The 18,783-nt window shown below is 55.3% G+C and overlaps 1 protein-coding gene across 1 annotated transcript; it reads left to right on the top strand.

The window, feature by feature from the left end:
- Positions 1-703: 703 nt before the first annotated feature.
- On the top strand, positions 704-18,552 carry C9H1orf159 (chromosome 9 C1orf159 homolog). Its single transcript, XM_033114570.1, is given in 11 exon segments — positions 704-1,332; positions 10,275-10,371; positions 10,477-10,565; positions 12,200-12,275; positions 13,982-14,176; positions 14,179-14,369; positions 14,371-14,455; positions 15,814-15,948; positions 17,001-17,026; positions 17,129-17,159; positions 18,418-18,552. Coding segments are annotated over 11 exon segments (1,224 nt in total). The 5' UTR covers positions 704-1,131; the 3' UTR covers positions 18,516-18,552.
- The last annotated feature ends 231 nt before the right edge of the window (positions 18,553-18,783 follow it).

The raw sequence follows: 18,783 nt of genomic DNA, 5'->3' as shown, positions 1-18,783 counted from the left end.
TGGGTGCCCTTCCTGGTCCAGGCCAAGGTCACATATCTCTGTTCAGACTCACTGGCCCAGACACTGCTCTCAAAGTAGTGGCCCTTGAAGGAAACTAGCTCCCGCCCAATGGCACAGAGAGCAGCCCCTGTCAGTGTCCTTTCCTGCCTGCTGAGCTCTGTGGGTCCAACCCTACCATCAGGGAAGGCAGGACCATGCTGGACACAAAAAGGGCAGTGGTCAGTCTCACTCTCTTTTCTCACAGAAGCTCCCTGGCACACCCCTTCCCCAGGCCCAAGGGGGGTTTGAAACGGTCGTGTGGGCCAGGTGCTGGTATATCCTATCTAATCCCGACCCCACAAGGACTCCACATCACATGTAAAAGCTGCCTAGGTCTCAAAAGTGGCAGAGCTGGGCTGCAAGGTAGCCCAAGAACAAAGACTCCTTCCTAAGGCTTCGCACCAGGAATTCCTGCGAGTAAGCCAATATTCCGGCCCAGCCCTCTACTGGGACCAAGTGCCAGCCTCGCATCGAGAGGGCCAGCTGCCGCGAGTCTGAAAACCCGAGATTTTGGAGAAGGCATAATTAGGAAACGTAGTTTAACTTCACAGAGGGCTTCCTGCTTTGAAATGGGTCAGTCCGCCAATCGAATCACACAATGGCGTCCTCGCCCGATGCTCCTGTCACATGACTGGTGCCCGTGTAAAGCAAGTCACACCTGTTCTCACTTTCTCTAGTGAAACCAGAGGCAGCTAGCGTCCGGAATGGCCTCGGCCGCAAACCGGGACTTTCCATCGCCGCCGAAAACCAACAGACAACGGGCACACCTGCTGTCTTCATTTCGCGACAGCTTCCGCTAAGGGAGGTGGGCCGAACCCCAGTGACCCGGGCTTCCCCTCGGTTGGAACGTTGGAACTCCGTGCGAAGAGCGGGGGCGGAGCGCAGACACCCCTCCCAGCACCCGGCGGATGCCGCGCCGCCCGAAACACTGTCTTCCGGAGCCTAGCCTGCTGGCCCACACCGCGCTGTCCGGTCTCCTAGCAACGCCGCGACGGCCCGCGCGACGAATCCTGGGGAGTGTAGTCCGTCCTTCCCCAACAGGACTGAGGCGCCCTAGACCTCACTTCCCAGGTCGCTCCGCGCGTGCCTCCCATGACCTCGCGAGAACACTGGGCCGGAACCCACTGGCGAGAGTGGGCTTTCGCGGGGACCGCCGGGAGGTGTAGTTTGGAGCTGGGAGGCGCGCGCCCTGGCACCCGAGCTGCGGCAGCGGAGAGACTACAAGTCCCAGAGGGCGCGGCGAGACCGCCTGGAGGGCGGGGGGTACGAAAGAGGAACCCGAAGGGCGCGGGGGTGAGTGAGGGGCTGGGGCGTGTGGCGGGGCCGTGTGGCGGACCGGGGGCGGGGGCCGGGGCGGCCCTGGGGGCGCGGACACCCGGGCGGGGCAGTCTCGGCCGCTGCGGCGGGGGCGGTGCGCGGAGTGTAGACAAAGGTCCGCGGGGACCCGGGCCCCCCCGGGGCCACCGATCCTCCCCGGGCGTTGTGAGCGAAGGGACCCCCTGTAACTGGACCTAGGACCCCCTCCGCGAGTCCCGAAGCCCTAGAAGGACACACACTCCCTGGCCTCCGGAAGGTGGGTGCCGACACCCACCCGAGCGTCGCACGGGGCGAGGTGGGGCCGCGCTGGACTGTCCGGGACCTGACGAGCTGTTTTCCTTGAGGCTTCCAGGTTTATCTTAGTCCGTTTGTCGCCACGAAATAGTCAAGGTTTAGTCGTAATGTAGGTTTTCACCAGAACAATTGTGTTGTCACCGTAACAGTTTGATGTTTCTAGTGTGTGCTTCGAGAGCAGGTGGTTTAGGAAAAAAACTGTTTTGTAACTGAATTCTTAAGCGCCTGTCTTATTAAATTCGAAGATGTCAAACTTTGCCCCGTTTTTGTGTTGCGTTCTTAGTGTTACGACAGTAGACGGAGGAGGCAGACCGGCTCTTTGTCCTCCCGGTGGTTTTCCCCGGGGCGGCCCGGGGAGGCGGGGCCGCGGAAGTTTAATGGCGCAGCCGGGTTGTTCCCGCTCCCGCTCCCCTGCCCAGAGCCGCTCCTTGGAGGGCTGAGTTCAGCCAGGATGTTAATAGCCGCATTGTGTTTAGAAGCTCATAGAAGGAAGTAAAATCGGGATTACCCCGAAAGCTTCTCTTCCTGGCACATGCACACCCCCCAGGTACTCCAAGCAGAGCAGAGAGCAAATGGGTGTCTTGGTGTGTGACCACCCGAGCGGGCTGGCCCACAGCAGCATCCCGAGGACCCCAAGGCCTCTCCCAGCCCCTCCTTACATCACCCTTGTCCTCCAAGGTAAGCTGTGATTCGTCTGAAGAAGGACCTCTAGTCCCCACAGCACAGCTTGGGTGGGAGTTCTGCACCCCAAAGGAAAGGATGCCTATGAGTGGTGCCCCTGCACGGGGACCCCAGCACACACGACCTTAGCAGTAGGCGCCAGACTGGGCCGTTTCCGTTACCCCTGATCAGATCGACTGCAGCATTTACTTTCTCACTGCACGAGATGGGGTTTTTAGATTGAGAAGCAATTTTTATGTTTTCCTGAGAACCGCTTTGCACACCCGCTCCCTTTTCTTACCCGGTAACCAGCAGCACCTACATTGATGGGTGGGGATCCAGCCGGCTCTCCTGTGTTGTGCTCAGTGGGAGAAACAGATCAGCCCACCTGAAACACAGACGCTGATGGACCACCGCCCCCCTCCACCCCTCTCCAGTGGCCTGAGCATTTGTGTGGTGTGGTCCACCTCCCCCTGGGGTCACCAGGCAAGGCTTCCTGGAGAGCCTGTTTACCTGGCTGTCCTGCCAGCACCCTGCTGCCCCACCAGAAACAATCCCACGCAGTAATCTGTGTGTGTGACTTGTGCAGCGTCACAGTGAGCTGATACATCACATCCTCATTGAAACCAATTCTAAGGAAAAAGAAGAGGCGTGGAAGAACATATACAGTACAATGTAATTCTCACCGAATTTCTCATTACTTTGTAGAAGTTTTTTACCCAGTAATTTAGCATTTCAAAATAGAAACTGAGTTGCATTTATTCAGTTAGTTTTGAGGTATAATTGAGCTACAGTGAACTGCAGAGGTCCCATTTGACGACTTGACAAATGCATCCAGCTGTGTAACCTGCACACCTATCAGAACACATTTCTGTCACCCCTGAAGGTCCCCTTGTGGTGTGGGCTGAAGTTTTGTGCACCCCCAGTCCATAGGATGAAGCCCTGCCCCCCCAGGGTAAGTGGGAGGTGAGGCCTTTGGGAGGTGCTTAGGGTGACATGAGGGTGGGTCCCCATGATGGGGTCAGTGCCTTACTTAATACAAAGAGGGAAAGATCTCCCCTCTTCCTGTCGCATGCACCAGGGAAAGTCCCTGCGAGCACACGTGGGAATGGGGCCATTACACGCACGGACACCACATTGCCCATCGTGGACCTCCCACCCCTCCCTCATGTCTAGTCTGTGGCCATTCCTCTGATTTGTCATGGCTGCCGGGCTGATGGAAACCCCAGAAGCCTTTGCAGACCCGGCCCCCAGGAGCAAGCGCTCTGTTTTCTGCCAGACCTTGTTTTAATGGAGCTGAAGCGTGCCGGCCGTTCACGTCCAGCTTTGGTTGCTGAGGCTCCTCCGTCTTGCTGTGTCACCACTGCTCCTGGGGAGGTGCCACCTGTACTGTGTCCTCTGTTGGCACGTAGGTGGGTTCCTTGAGTTTGGCTCGTCATGCACATTCTTGTACACGTCGTCTGTGACATGTTTGCCTTTCTCTTGAGCAGACACCCAGGAGTGAACTGCCGTGCCACTGCAGTAGTCCTCTCAGCGGACAGCAAGGGGACATGTGTATGTTTTCAGCTGTGAGTCTGTAACCTTCCCACCCCCATGGGAACCTGGCTCCCAGCACCTGCCACCCTTTTCTTACTGGTCCCATCCCAGTGCAGATGCAAAGCAGTTTCAGGGCCTTTCACCCATATCCAACCCTACGAGAAGCCGATTTACCAACCGGAGCACAGTTTACGGACTTACTTGTGTCTCCAGTCTTCCCGGGTCTAGTCCAGACACCATTTCTGCGGCCTGCTCCTTTTCCCCATGCCCTTCAGTGTGTTGATGTCACACGTCTGTGACACGGTTAGATTCCGTGGTCAGTTGCATTCCATCCTGAGATCCCTGACATTCTGGTTGCTGCTGATGTGTTTTTCGTACATGGAAGTTTATTGTCTGTGATACATAGTTCTGTGGGTTTCGACAAGCGCATAGAGCCTTGTGTCCACCCTTAACGGTATATTCATGAGCAGAGGTTTTTAATATTGATGAAGTTCAATTTATTAATTGTTTTCTTTGGGGGGGGTCATGCTTTCTGTGTCCTCCCTAAAAGGCTTTCCATAACCGAAAGTCACGAAGACACTCCTCTGTGTTTTTCTCCCAGAAGCTTGGAGAGTCAGTTTTCCACTTAGCCCCGTGATCCTTCTGTAATTGATGTTTCAGATGCCGTGTATCTAAGTTCCGCTTTTGTTCCATATGAGTAACCAGTTGTCCCAGCACCGTTTATTGAAAAAACTTTTTTCCCATTGAATTGCTTTGGTGTGTTGTCAAAATCTGTCTTAGTGAGGGTTTATTTTTGGATTCTCCATTTTCTTACATTGATCTATCTGTCGTTCACCGGTACACACAGTCTCGTGACTTTGTAATAAGTCTTCAGGCAAAGTAGTCTGTCTTCCATCTTTGTTCCTCTTTTAAAAATTGCTTTGTCTATTCTGGGTTCTTTGCATTTTCATATAAATTTTAGAATCAGCCTGTTGATTCTTCAAAAATATGCCCACTATAATTTTGATTGGGATTGTAGTAAATATTAGATCATTTTGAGAAGAATCTTAATAAAATTGAGCCCTCTAATCCAATGGACACGGATTAATGGATCTACCATTATATATATGTGTGTGTATATATATATATATATATATATATATATATATATATATATATATATATAAAATGATTGTATATACATACGTATGTTATACCATATGCCATAGTCTTTCCATTATTGAGACCTTGAATTTCTCTTATCTGTGTTTTATAGTTTTCAGTGTACAGGTCTTACACATTTTTTATGAAATTGATCCCCACAAACAAATTATGTTTTTGAATCCATTGTAAATATTTATTTAAGTTTCCTTTTCCAATTATTTGTTGCTAGTATATAGAAATAACAATTGATTTTGTATATTGACTTTATATTCTTGGAACATTGCTAAATTCACTTATAAATGATAGTAGGGGTCTTTTGTAGATTTCTTGGGATTTCTCCTGTAAACAATCATGCCACCTCCACAGAGACAGTTTCACTTCTTCCTTTCTAATCTTTGTGGCTTTTATTTTGTTTTCTGTCCTTGCCACACTGGCTAGAACCTACAGTGTTGAACAGCAGTGACAAGAGTGGATGTCCTTGACTTTCCATCTTTAGGGAGAAACAGTCAGCATTTCACTGTTGGAACATGATGTTAGCTGTCGGTTTTTTTATAGATGTCTTTTATCAAGTTGAGGGTGTTTCTTCTATTTTTAGTTTGCTGAGAGTTTTTATCATGAATGGACCTGACATTTTGTCAAATGCTTGTTTTGCATCCACTGAATTAGTCATATGATTTTTTTTCTTCTCCTTTCAACTGTTAAAATAGTGGATTACAGTGGCTGCTTTTCATATGTTAAGCCAATCTCATGTTCCTGAAGAAGCTCATTTGGTCATGCCCTATCACCTTTTTCTATTTACTGTGTGTCGTTCACGAAGATTTTGTGAAGACTTTCGGGCCTGTGTTTGTGAGGGATCTTAGTCTGTATTTTCCCTCGTAATGTCCTTGTCTGGGTTTCTGTTGGGGTTTTCTTGGTCTTATTGATGAGCTGGGACATATCCTGTCCTCTTGTTTTCTTACAGACTTTGTGGAATTTGGGTATTCCTTCTTCCTGAAACATTTGATAGACTTCACCAGGGAAGCCGTCTGGTTTCGTTGTTTTCTTTGTGGGGAGTTTTAAAATTATGAATTCAATTTCTTTAATGGATATGAGGCTATTCACATTTTCTGCTTCACCGTGTATCACTTTTGATAATTTGTATCTTTAAATAAACTTGGCCATCTCATCTACATTGTTGCATTTATTGGCATGAAGTTGTTTATTATATTGACCAATCATCCCGCCATATTTGTAGGATCTATGGTGACTTCTCCTCTTTCATTTCTGATATAGATCATTTGTGTTGACTTGTTAATTAATTATTCTTGCTAGATGTTTATCAGTTTTAGTTATCTTTTCAAAGATCCAACTTTTGACTTTGCTTATTTTCCTTAACTTTTGTCTATTTTCTACTTCATTCATTTCCCCTCTTATTTGTACTATTTTCTCTCATCTTCCTAATTTGGCTTTAATTTGCTCTTCTTTTTCGTTTTAAGATGGAAGGTGTGCGTGGAGCAGCTATATAGTTACACTCAGGGTTGTAACTGATGGACCAAGAGATAAGTTGAAAGGGAACTTTAAAAATACTCAAAATAAAAGAAGGCGGGAAAGAGAGAACAGAGAAACAAAACCCCAGAGGAACAAGCAGAAAAAAAAACAATAAAGTGGGGTAGCCCTGAGCCCAACCATAGTGTCATTACACATTTGCCAAAGCCCATGGAATGTGTAACATCGAGTGACCCTGATGTAAATATGCACCGAAGGTGACAGTGATGTGTCCGTGTGGGGTTATCGATTGTAACAGATTGTAACAGTCGTGCCATTCTGGGGCAGGATGTTGGTTGTGGGGCAGGCTCTGCTTGTGTGAGGGTGAGGTGTGGATGGGAACTCGCTTACTTCCTGCTCAGAGGGACAAGTAGAAAATAAAAAAACGGTAGACCTAAGTCTAACCATAGTGATAATTACGTTAAATGTTAATGGACTAAGCCCCTCGATTGGAATGCACCCATTTGTAATTCTATGGCTCTTGCTTTTTTTGTCCTAAGAAAGCTCTGCGTTGTCTGCAGGGTCATAACGGTTTCCTGTGTTTGCTTCTAGAAGTTTTATGGTTTTGGCTTTTACATCTTGAGTTGTTAAAAAAGGCTTTCCTTTTCACGTTGAATTATCTTGACATCTTTATTGAAAATCAGGTGAGTACACATGTGTGGGTCTGTTTCTGGAGTTTCTGTTCTGCTTCATTCATCTTGATGTCCATCCTTCATCACTACCACAGTGTCTCGATTACTGAAGCTTTCTAGAAAGTTTGAACTCAGGTAGTATAAGCCCTGCTTTCTTAGGACACAAAAAGTAAGAACCATAAAAGAAAAAACTGGATGTGTTCCATTTTATCATAATGAGAGCATCTGCTCTTCTAAAGATGCCCATAAGAAAATGAAAAGGCAAGCACAGAGTGGGAGAAAATCCTTGCAATACACACATCTAACAAAGAATGTATAGGGGGTTCAACCACAGAAGGACAACAACCGAGTTAAACAAAATGGACACAGACCCCTCCCAAGAGTATGTAAGAAGACGCAGAAATGACCAGTGAACACGAGATTTTGGTCATCAGCAGTTAAGAGGGAAATGCAAGTTTACACAAGGAGGGGGCCACTGCACACCCACTGATACGCATGCATGTGACACAAACGACCCTTCACACACTGCTGGTGGGGACACGCACAGTGTGGGCATGGTGACAAACAGACCAGCAGGTTCTTACAAGGTTAAATGTGTACTTATGAGGTCAGACAGTTAAGTTCGCGAACTCATCCTAGAAAAAGTGCTTCATACCTCATTGCTGAATATCACTACGGTCACCTTCCAAGGACTCCCCTTGGGAAGCTCTGCACCGACGGTAGTGCCTAGTCCACCCTTCAAAGCAATTTGGGAACTCTTGTTCTGGAATGGCCATCAGAGCTGTCATCGTATTACCCTTGATGTCCTGACTGTCATCAAAATATCTTCCCTTCAATATTTCCTTTATCTTCAGGTAAAGAAACAAGTCATTGGGGGCCAGATCAGGTGAGTAGGGAGGGTGTTCCAATACAGTTATTTGTTTACTGGCTAAAAACTCTCTCACAGACAGTGCCATGTGAGCTGGTGCATTGTCGTGATGCAAGAATAATGAATTGCTGGTGAAAAGTTCAGGTCATTTTTGTCTAACTTTTTCATGCAGCCTTTTCAGCACTTCCAAATAGTAAATTTGGTTAACTGTGCCGTTGCTACAAATTCATAATGAACAATCCCTCTGATAAAAAAAAGTTTAGCAACATCATTGCAAAAAGTTGGCAAACTTAATTGTCAGATCTTGTACTTACCTTGACCTGGTCATTCCAGCCTACATATTGACCAGGAGAAATGAAAACACGTGTCCATACAAAGACGTGGAGGAGAATGTCCAGAGCAGCTCAGTCAGTCACCAAAACCTGGAAGCAGCCCAGCTGCCCGTCAGCAGGTGCATGGGTAAAGGGGACGTCGCTTGTCCTCACTATGGAATCCCGTTGGTCCATAAAGCGGAACGAGCTGCTGAGGAGTCTAGGAACAGCAGTGCAGGAGGAAGGAGTGGAGGCAGTGTGCACGCGCTGTCCCGCTGACGGAACTCTAGAAAACGCAAGTTCCTGCAGCTGTGGGTCAGCCCCGTGACGCCCTGGCCAGGGGCAGAGAGAGGGGCTGCAGGGGCTCAGGCATCTTCTGCAGGGTACCGGCAGTGTGGAGGCGGTGCGAGAGGTATGGAACGGCGGGAGAGGCTCCAATCTCCCGAGGTTGTGTGCTTTGAACCGGTGCAGTTCACTGTAAATTACACCTCCCTGAAGCTGATCAACAGCAGATAAAAGTAGATCAGAACCTTGGACTTTGATTCCTGAATTGAAATGGTGTTTGGTGACTTAGTGTGACCCTGGGGTGCCTCTTACCAGACAGTGAGCAGAAGCATCTGTGACTTCTGGACTTTTCCGTGAGGCAGTGGAAGGCGGTCTTGCTGAGCAAAAGTTAAGTGGCCCAGAAGCGAAGGAGGCATTTGGTCACGTCCTGTAGGCAAGGCGTCAGTGATATGACATTGATAGCTGCTCTCTATCTAAAGGAACTTCACATCATAGAAAGGAGGTGGTGCTTCTGGGAAAGGCATGCGTTTTTAATGGGATGGCATGAATTAGGCTGGGAGGAGGCGCCTAACAGGGCTGGCCGTCTCCTCTCATCTGCTCTGAACCGAGCCTAGCGCAAAGCGGATTATAGGACAGACCCCTAACTCTGGTCACGATGTCACTGGCTCAGGAGTGTCACCGGCCTCCACCGTCCCCCTGCTGGAGGAGGTTGGCTGGGCCGTGGTGCTCTTCTTCCCCAGGCCCCTCCAGGAGGGAACTCTTGGTCGCTGGCCTTTGGAAAGGCGGTCCCTCACCCCCAGCTAAGACCAGGGGTGAAGGACCGCCCCTTTGTGTGGCCTAAAACCCTTGTGTGGCCTCGACCCTGAAGCTGTTTTTGTCAAGTAAAAGATCTTTTGAAGGTGACTGTTATATGTCAAAATACGTAGCTGTGTTTGGGACAGTTTGTAACTATGGTTACCCCTCGCAAGTTAACAGAAATTCGTTGAAACCGTGCCTAACGATTTACTTGGGGGCTGTGCGGGTCTGTGCGTGTCCCTCTGGCTGTGACGGCTCCGGCACAGGAGCGCCCGCAGTCGCGTGTTTTGGTGCTGGGAACGTCCCCCAGTCTGGCACTGTTGCCTGTTTGCGTTCCTCTCGGCGTCTCCTCAGAAGTTTTTCTGCTCTGCCATGAATGACCCTGTGTCACAGGTTTACATACTGACTTTGATCGCCCCAAATGCATGTCTTTCATGCACTCTTTTGGGACGCAAGTGGGGTGAGCAGCAGAAACCCTGCCTGGCCTGTGTCCGCCCCAGAGGCACCCTCGCCGCCTGACAAGTCCGTCTCGGGGTAAAGGTGTCCGAGATGCGAGTTAGGGTTTTATTATACTAGGACAGAATGAGGTGACAGGCGGCCAAGCCCGTCGAACTCACGTGTAGGAACGGCTCGTCCAGACCCATGTTCGGTCCTTTCTCCAGGAAGCGGCGCGTGGCTGAAGCTGTTGGAGGAAGGACTGAGTCCGGCTGGAGCCCAGATCCAGATGGCCCAGACGGCCGTCCGGTCCCCTGCTGTGGGGGCTCCTTATGGGAAGTCCGGTGGGACCCAGAGCATCACAGGCCGAGGCCCTCGCCTGGTTTGGCTGCGCAGTGACCAGCAGCGGGCCTCATCCGGGACCTTGGTTTGCAGGCCTCGGACCGGTGGGACTCGGGCCGTGAGACTCCTGGCCACCGATCGCTGGGCGGTGAAGAGCTGGATGTCTGCAGCTTGTGTCCTGGAGGGCCAGGTAAGGGCTCCGCGCCTGGGCGGGGCAGGGCCCTGGAGGCGGGGCTGGAGGCGGGGCGGGGCCGGCGAGGCATGCCCGTGGCCCCAGTGTCCCTCTCTGTTGCAGACCCTGCGCTCCGGAACATGACGCTCCAGCGAGCCGTCCTCCTGGCCGGCCTCCTGGCAGAAGTTGCCGGCAAATCCTCAGAAACTGCGGTAGGTGCCCTGTCGAACGATCGGCGTGGGTGCCTGGAAGTAAAGTCTGAGCCCTTGTTCCAGCCCCGCACAGAGGCGGGGCCTTCACTCAGGGGGTCTCACCCTCCACCTTCAGAGGTCACCCTGCCAGGCCCCAGAGACGCTGACCCAGCCCACAGTCAGTGTCAGAGGGGCCTGTGCCTCTCGGAGGGCAGCAAAGTCGAGGCCCCACCACTGGCTCCTGCTCTGTTCTGCCTGCTAGAACCTTCTTTCTATCTTTGCCAAACTGGACCTGTTGTATAGCTGAAATAGGGCCTCTACAGAACTGACCCAGTGGAACTGACCAGAGCCTGGAGCTGCCTGCCCAGCTGCTGGCGCGGGCGGAGACCGCGCACTGCAGGCGAGCAGCGGCATCGGGCAGGGTCCCCACAGGCCTGCGGCTGGGTGTCCTGGCTCTCCCAAGCCGGTGACATGGATGGGCTGTGCTGTGCTTTCTGGAGGAGCCCTGGTCCTGCCCTCACATCGTCCAAGCTGGGTGGGGCCTTCCCACCTCTCTGCCTCTGCCAGGGTTTGGAGGGCAAGGATGGCTTGGCCTCAACGATGAGCTGGCCCTCGGCCCCTCCGTGGTTGTGTGGATGCTCCCGCCATTCCTCACTCACCCCGTAGGTGCCCCTCGCAGTTCCCTGTGTTCCCCTCACGAGAAACAGAAGCTCAGCCGTGACAAAACACATGGCGCTGAGATCCCCTGGGAATCCCCCTCAGCTGTCCAGCCCCGTGAATGCTAGCACTCGGTGCCTCCACTGCTGCTTGTCCCCTGAGACGCTGCCCCGGGCCAGGCACTTCCTCTGTGGGGACTGGGCTGCACAGCCCTAAGGGAAGGGTGTGGAGGAAGCACAGAGAGCATCCTGGAGTGGCTGGTCTGTGCTAGCGGAGCATAGGGCAGACACGCCTGAGCCAGCCGCCTGGCCCTCACCAGGGAGGCCATGGGGCCTGGGCTTATCTTCACATTTTATCAAGGTCGAGAAAAGTGTGCTTCCCGTTGCCATGAAGGCACTGCAGTGGGGCTTAGAAGCTTTGATTTTTAATTTTCAAAGCTACCATCTGGCACATGGCGACAATTTCATAGATTGAAATGCCCCACCCTAGCCCGCCTGTGGCCCACGAGGCAAGTGGCTGTACCCACGTGGAGAAAAGGCCGCAGCCCCACCACCTCCAGGCGAGCCGTGAGTGGTCAGCCAGGCAGGCAGTGGAGGAGATGACCACGTAAACCACAGAGCACCCGCAGACGGGCACGGGTCCCAGGACTACTTCCTGCCCTACCAGGCTGCCCCCAACGGGTCCCCGAGGGTTTCTCCTTCCTCTCCTTTGGGAGTCCAGGTGCTGGGGAATATGGTTGTTTATTCAGTCATCAAAGCTCGTCGGGGACACCACGTTCTGTCCCAGGGAGCACCCATGCTGTGGGGCCTTGAGTCCTCTCAATCCCAGTAAGCAGGGGATAGTCACCCAACACCGACTCTAGAAGAGGCCAGAACTCTGGGCATTGGGACAAGCTCTCAAGGTGCCTCCTCTGCGGACCCACCCTCGGCCTGGTCTGTCCATCCTGCACCAACCACCTGGCGGTGGGGTCTGGAAACTGACCGCCGTCTCCTCTCTAGGGCCAGCAGTCCGAGTGCTGTGTGGACATGGTAGATGTCAACACCACCTGCCCAGGCACAAGCCTGTGTGGCCCAGGTAAGCACTTCAGCGTGAGTGAACCTAGGCCATCCTCTCGAGCTCCTCACGTCCATGGTGACCTCACAGGAAGGACCCTGGAGGGCGACTAGAGGAGCGAGCAGAGGCAGCCCACCCGAGCCTCCTCCCGGCCTGGCTGCCCCTTTCTGGGTGGTGGGGCAGGACCCGGAGAGGAGATTGTGGCTCTGAGCAGTGGGGGGTACGACGTTAGCTGTCCGCCCTAGGAAGCCCCCACTGGACCTGAGAACTGGGCTGACGAAAGACTTGAGCGAGTGAGCGGGAGAAGCCCACAGCTGTGTGCGGGTGCCCTGACACAGCCTTAGAGGGAAACAAGACTTCCCCGTCCCCGCTCCTGACCTGGAGGCTGAGGGTGCCACAGCGGTTTTGACACGGTCTATGCACAGTGTCCTCGCCTCACTTCCGTCCTTGGCCATGTGACTGTCCCTGTCCTCCTGGGACAGGGCGCATCTTCCCTGCGGGGTTTTGTCTCCTGCTTTTCAGGAAGAAATGGAGAGGTCAGAACACCCTTCCTGGACCTGCTGTGCTTTCAAGTGTCTTTAGTGAAAACCACCTTTCTGTCAAATAGGCAGATTTGGGGTCGACGTGTTCTGGTCCCTTTCAGTCCCCCATTAGAAACTTATCTTCGGAGAGTCTCACATGTTAAAAGCCAAGTTGGAGGCTGTAGTGGAACAAGTGGAAAGGGCCCGGCCTGACTGCTCTGTCCCACGGGCACAGAGCCCGCCTGTCAGTCCCAGCGGACGGCGGCGTCTGTAGTCAGAGGGGAGGTATTTCTGTAGAAACAAAAGAAAAACAAAGTTCACGGTTCAAGCAAATATAAACCCGGTTTGTGAGCGTGGAGAGCAGTCAGCTAAGAACATTTCTGGATGTTGGGCTGAAAGCACCTTTGGCTGGAGTGAGGACAGCAGTGGCAATTTGGGACGCATTTCCTGGTCTGCAGCTTGACTGTCTCTGCTGACGGCACTAGGGGTTCTCGTTAACTTCTTGAGTGGCTTGCATGGCAGCAGGCACAAAGCTTTTCCCTGCATGACCGGTCAAGATGATTTCTCAGAAGTTCATGTCCAGTCATCCAGCCTTAGTTTGCAGGGCTGGGGGTGGTTTTAGTTCTCGATGGTTCCAGGTCAGAGGGTGGGAGGAAGTTGGGACCGTGAGCTTGATGTCGTAGTCCTAGGTTGGGGTGGGCTAGAAGCATTCAACGCCACGCCGTCCACAGGCAGGACTGAGTTGTAAGTTCTCCTGAAGCCTAAGTTTCCTCTGCAGTCTCCCCTCTACAAAGGTAAGCCTAGCGAGACTGACATGCTTTAGAAACAAGTGCAGCCTCCCTCCGTGATTTACGGAAGAGCAGCAAGACCAGGAATGACTGCAAGGCTCCTTTCAGTCTGGTTGGAGCTTTACATGGGAATCTCAACTTGGACTCCGAAAAGCCTCTCAAACCTGTGTGGCCGCGGTTCCTGCTCGTCTAGCACACGCAGCACCACCTGGGTGCCTCTCGGGAGGGTGGCTGTGTTGGCGCCAGGCCCGGTCCTAGGCCTCCCGGAGCTGACCCTGGGCGGACACCAGCGCCTCCCCCACAACCCCCCCAAAGATGCTCCCCACCTGAGAAGAGGAACTGGCTTCCAGAAGGCAGCGGGCTGGTGTGGGTTTGCTCTGAGCTGCTTGGTGAGCCTCTCGCTGCCACTTCTACACAGGCTGCTATAGGCGCTGGAATGAGGACGGGAGCGTCAGCTGTGTGCGATGCAGGAACGGGACCCACAGCAGCTCCGAGTGCAAAAGTCATCTGTCGTCACCCCCTCACCCCACCGGGCCTGCTCCTCACCGAGCGGCCACATCTCCGAGTTCTGCAGGAGCAGGTGGGGGTCATCTTTCTTGTCCCCAGAGCATCGGGTGCCCCCCCCAGGACCCTTGTGTCCCCGAGTCTTGTCCGTTCAGGACAGCTATGGGGTGACAGTCACTCCACCTCCATGGTCACCCCCGTTCTGGGTTCTGGCCTGTGACTCCCCTTGGGGCTGTGCCTCTGGCTCCCTGGGTACAGACCTTCCTGTGCTCTGGGCTGCTCCCGGAGCCCGCAGCACTGATGGACAGCTCTGCTCCCACAGTCACTGGCTGGGGCGCACAGCTCCCCGTGAACAGGAGCACAGGGATGCCTGGGCGGCCAAACTTCGGTAAGTCTAGCTCAACAGACCAGAGCAAGGCCATGTCCATGGTCAAGTACATTCCACCCCAGCCGTGAGCCCTGGGCACAGAGCAGGGCCAGTGGAGGGTCCGGCAGCCCTAGGGCTGGGCTCAGCTGGCATGGGCGGGAGGCCTTTGCCGTGGCCTCCCACATGCCTCATAACGGGTCTCGTTAGTGGCGGCCCTTACAGCCACTCGCCACACCCTTTGCCTCCCTCCTAGCCCCCAAACCCCTCGGTCCACTCAGAATGTGTGGTTTTGCAGAGTTCAGAGGACACCCTGAGGACCCCCTGCCCTGTCCCCAGGGGCTCTCCTAGGATATAGGGCTTAGAGGAGACTGTAAACGCTGCACGCCAGACAGAAGGGCCACCACGCCCCCTGGTCCCCAGGGGCAGACTCAGGTCCCACTGCCTGGGTACTCCGTCCCCAGCCTCCTCCTGTCTGCCGGGCGTCCCATCCTACCTGGGGTATGGTGCCCAGGCTGCGGGGGCCACTGCAGTCGGAGTGGGACCTGCCCTCTTCTGAGACAACTGGGTTGTGATGGAGGTTGTGTCCCTCCAGACACTGGTCCTCCATCAGAGGACGTGTTGGACCTGGACCAAGGGCTCAGGTTTTCCAGGAGTCTCAGGACCTGAGGCAAATGGCACCGTGCTGACAGGGTGGCGGAGGCCAGGGGAGCAGGGGTCGGGGTGGGGTCGGCTCAGACAGCCCTGCCCTCTGACCAGGCTGCTTCTGGCAGCAGGGCTGGCCCAGGAGGAAGGCCCAAGAGTCTGGCTGCCTGACTGCTGAGTCGTTTTCATCACGGCACATTGGGGGCACAACACGCCTCGGCTGGAGTTCTCCCCTTCTCTTAGCCTCATGCCTGTGTCTCGGTCAGAAAGTCGCCACCCCACAGATGATGGGTCCCTCTGTGTGTCCAGAGCCCTGCCCACAACCCTATCCTGACCCCGTAAAGGTGGCTGGGTGCCATGCACTGGGAAGGCCCCTCTGGGTGACAGCAGACGAGCTCCCGAGAGGCAAAGGGATGGGAAAGCCCTGCATGCAGTGCCCGGGACCCCATCTGGGCTGAGTGTTGAGGAAGTGGGGACGCTGGGGACACAGGGACGCTGGGGACACAGGGACGCTGGGGACACAGGGACGCTGGGGCTGCGGGTTGGCGTCTCGGGCTGGAGTCCTTGACCCGCTCTGCGTCCCACCTCCCTGAGACGCCTGAGGCCTGGAGAGGTGCAGTAACGTCCCCAGGCCACACCGCCCACCCTGCGTGGCTGGGCCTGTGGGGACCCAGCTGTGCTCGGGGACGGGCCTCCAAAGCCCCCACGCCCAGACACAGAGCTGCCCTTGCTTGCAGGGGGCCCTGGAGTGGCAGCTGCCCTCTTCCTGGGGACGTTCCTCATCAGTTCGGGCCTCATCCTCGCTGTGGCCATGTTCTTCTACCTCAAGCGTGCCAGCAAACTGCCCCAGCTCTGCTATGGAACAAACAAAGGTACCTCCTCGTGCTGCCTGGGACACTGCCATGGGGTTGTGCTGGGCCCGAGAGGCAGGGTGTCTAGCGCGAAGCCTCCTGGAGAACACAGCAAAGGGGACTGGGTTGTCACACGGTTCTTGCGTCTGAGCAAAAGAGTGGCAGTCACTTCCCAGGAATGGTCCCATGGGGTCTCAGTGCAAACGGTGCTGCTGTGACTCCACACCCTGGGCCATCACGGCGGGGTCGCCGATAGGGGCAACTCTCAGGGCCACTGGCCCACAGCTCCCCCTCCAGCCATGTCCTCTCCCTGCCCAGGTGGGATTGGGAATGGCCAGGCTGGTGCAAGGACAGTGGGCTGCACGCCACCGCAGCTTACACTGGGCCAGGACGCCGGCCCTGCCTTCCTCCTGAAGAGATGGCCACATCTGCTGTGCCCTTCAGGTGTGCCAGGCAGGTGGTCCAGCCAATGAATATGACTCCTCAGTGGACAGTGCCGGGGGCGGTTAGCCAGAGCCCTGCCCGCCACCCTCAGCCAGCGCTGGGCGCCTCAGGGGGGCTGCTGTAGCCCCCTGGTCTTGAGTGGCGGCTGGCCCCGTGCTGCCAGTCCGGACAGGGCCTTCGGGGTCAGCTGTGCAGTGGTGGGCATGGGATCCTGGTGTATGTGTGGTATGGGGCCCACTCAGTGTCTGCAGAGCTGGGCTTGGTCAGCCTAGGTAGCCAAGGCCCAGGGACAGGCCAGGGCAGCAGGGGCATGGCCACACGTCCCCAGTGAAGGAGGATGGTCTCCTTGAGGCTCCTGGGAACCTGGGAGATAGCAGTTGGTTCATGCAGCACTGGGGCCGAGAGAAATGCAGTCGGGACTGCCATGTCTGCTCTGCTCGGGGTGGGAGGTAGTGCAGCTGGGAAAAGTGGCCAGGCCGACGTCCACACTGAGGGCACTGCTGGGTGAAGCTGGGCCTGGGGCCTGGGAAGAACCTCTGCAGGCCCCGCAGACCCCACTCTGGGCTGAGGGACCCCCAGGCTGAGGCAGCTGCGTGGCCTGTACGTGATCCCTGCGCTCTTCCCCACAGCCCCGGCCCTGCAGCCTGGTGAAGCCGTAAGTAACCTGGGCTGGCTGGTGTCCTCATGTCTGTGCCCGTGTCTGTGCCTCTGTGCTGGGGCCCTCGCAGGTCTCACTGTGCCTTCTCCCTTTTTCAAGGCCGCCATGATTCCCCCACCACCGTCCTCAGGTACGTCTGCTCTCACTATTCCTTGCCCGGAGGGGAGCTTGTCTCAGCGAGAATTTCGAATGTCAGACTTGTCTGTGGGATCAGCTGCCCTCCAGGGGCTGCTGCAGGGCTGGCGGGGGGCTTGGTGGCATCTGGCCCCAGTTCCCCACCCCTGGCTGCTCAGGATGCCGGCCACGTTCCCCTTAATCAGCCACGGCTTTCAGGCCTTCTCCCTTTGTTTCTGAGACGCTGAGTCTGTCAGAAGAGGAGGAGAATTCCCGGCCCAGGGCCTGGGGTCACCCCTGGCGCCGGCTTAGGGAGCAGGTCACCTGGGAACAGGGAACTCCTGCGGCCCCTCCTTTAGTTTTGCCAGGTCAGGTGTGCCCTGCCTCAGATGGTTCCAGGTGGTGTGGGCACAGTGACACTGTGAGCAGAGAGGTCACACAGCTGCAGGCCTCAGAGCTTTCACTGGGCTCTCCCCAGTCCGTCTCCTTGCCACCCTACAGGGAGGTCTGGCGTGGGGACAGGGGAGGCCAGGTCTCTTGGGGACCAGAAGTTACTTGGTCAACTGGGTCTGAAGCAGCCTGTCTGCGACATCTTGCACTTAAGTTCCCTGCATGCGTCCTCTAGGGCCACCAAGCAAATGCCCCAGACTGGGGGGCCTGGAACAGCAGAAATGCATGCTCACAGCTCAGGAGGGGGTCAGAGACGGAGCTGGGGCGGGGGCGCCCCCTCCAGAGGCTCTGGGGGAGGGTCCTTCCTGCTTATCTCACCCTGGGGGCTCGAGGCGTCCCTGGGCTGGTGGCCGCGTCCCTCCCACCTCTGCCCCCTCTTCACGTGGCTTCTCCCCTGTGTCTGCATCTGTCCCTCTGCCTCCCTCTTATGAGGACACTGGTCACTGGACTTAGAGCCCCCAGATAATCCAGGAGGACTCCGTCTCGAGATCCTTAATCACATCTGCAAAGACCCTCTTCCCAAGTGAGGTCACATGTGCAGTTCCAGGGCTTAGGGTGTGGGCACACGTTTTGGGGTTCACATTCAGCCCTACAGTGCATCCCGTGACCTGTGGCTCTGTGTTCTGGGCGTGCCAGGCCCTGTCCAGGCGCTTGGGGCACAGGGGTCCATGCGCATTTATCAGCAGCCACTTGCTCACCGGCGGTGGGAGCTCAGCAGGGTCTCCCCCTGGCTGGCGGCTCCACAGCCTGCTGCCCAGAGCTCTGGGAGGTCAGCCCTGCCATCTCAGGCCTGCTCCGACCCACCTGTCTCTGATCCATTTCAGTGCGGAAGCCACGCTACGTCAGGCGTGAGAGGCCCTCAGACAGGGACACGGGCCCCACAGCTGTCTCCTCGGTGGAGGCCCGGGTCAGCAATGTCTGACCCGAAGGCCCCACACTGCGCACACCGCCAGGGAGGGAGCCCGGCACGCAGAGGGCACGTTGCCCAGCAAGACCTCGGACAGGCCTGCACTCGCCCAGCTCAGCTCTCGTCTCCCAGCTACAGATGCCAGGAGGTGCTTCCCTCCCGCCAATAGCTGCTGACCAGGAGCAGGTGCCCCCAAGTCAGCCGGGGCGAGGCTGTGAGGGTCTGGGCCCCCTGGAGGGACAGTGAGCTCCCAGCGGCCAACTGCCTGCAGTGCCCTGGGCCA

This window comes from Rhinolophus ferrumequinum, chromosome 9 (assembly GCF_004115265.2).
Source record: "Rhinolophus ferrumequinum isolate MPI-CBG mRhiFer1 chromosome 9, mRhiFer1_v1.p, whole genome shotgun sequence".
NCBI lineage: Eukaryota > Metazoa > Chordata > Mammalia > Chiroptera > Rhinolophidae > Rhinolophus > Rhinolophus ferrumequinum.
Note: the sequence above shows the minus strand (reverse complement) of the source record. Positions and strands in the feature narration are given on the sequence as shown.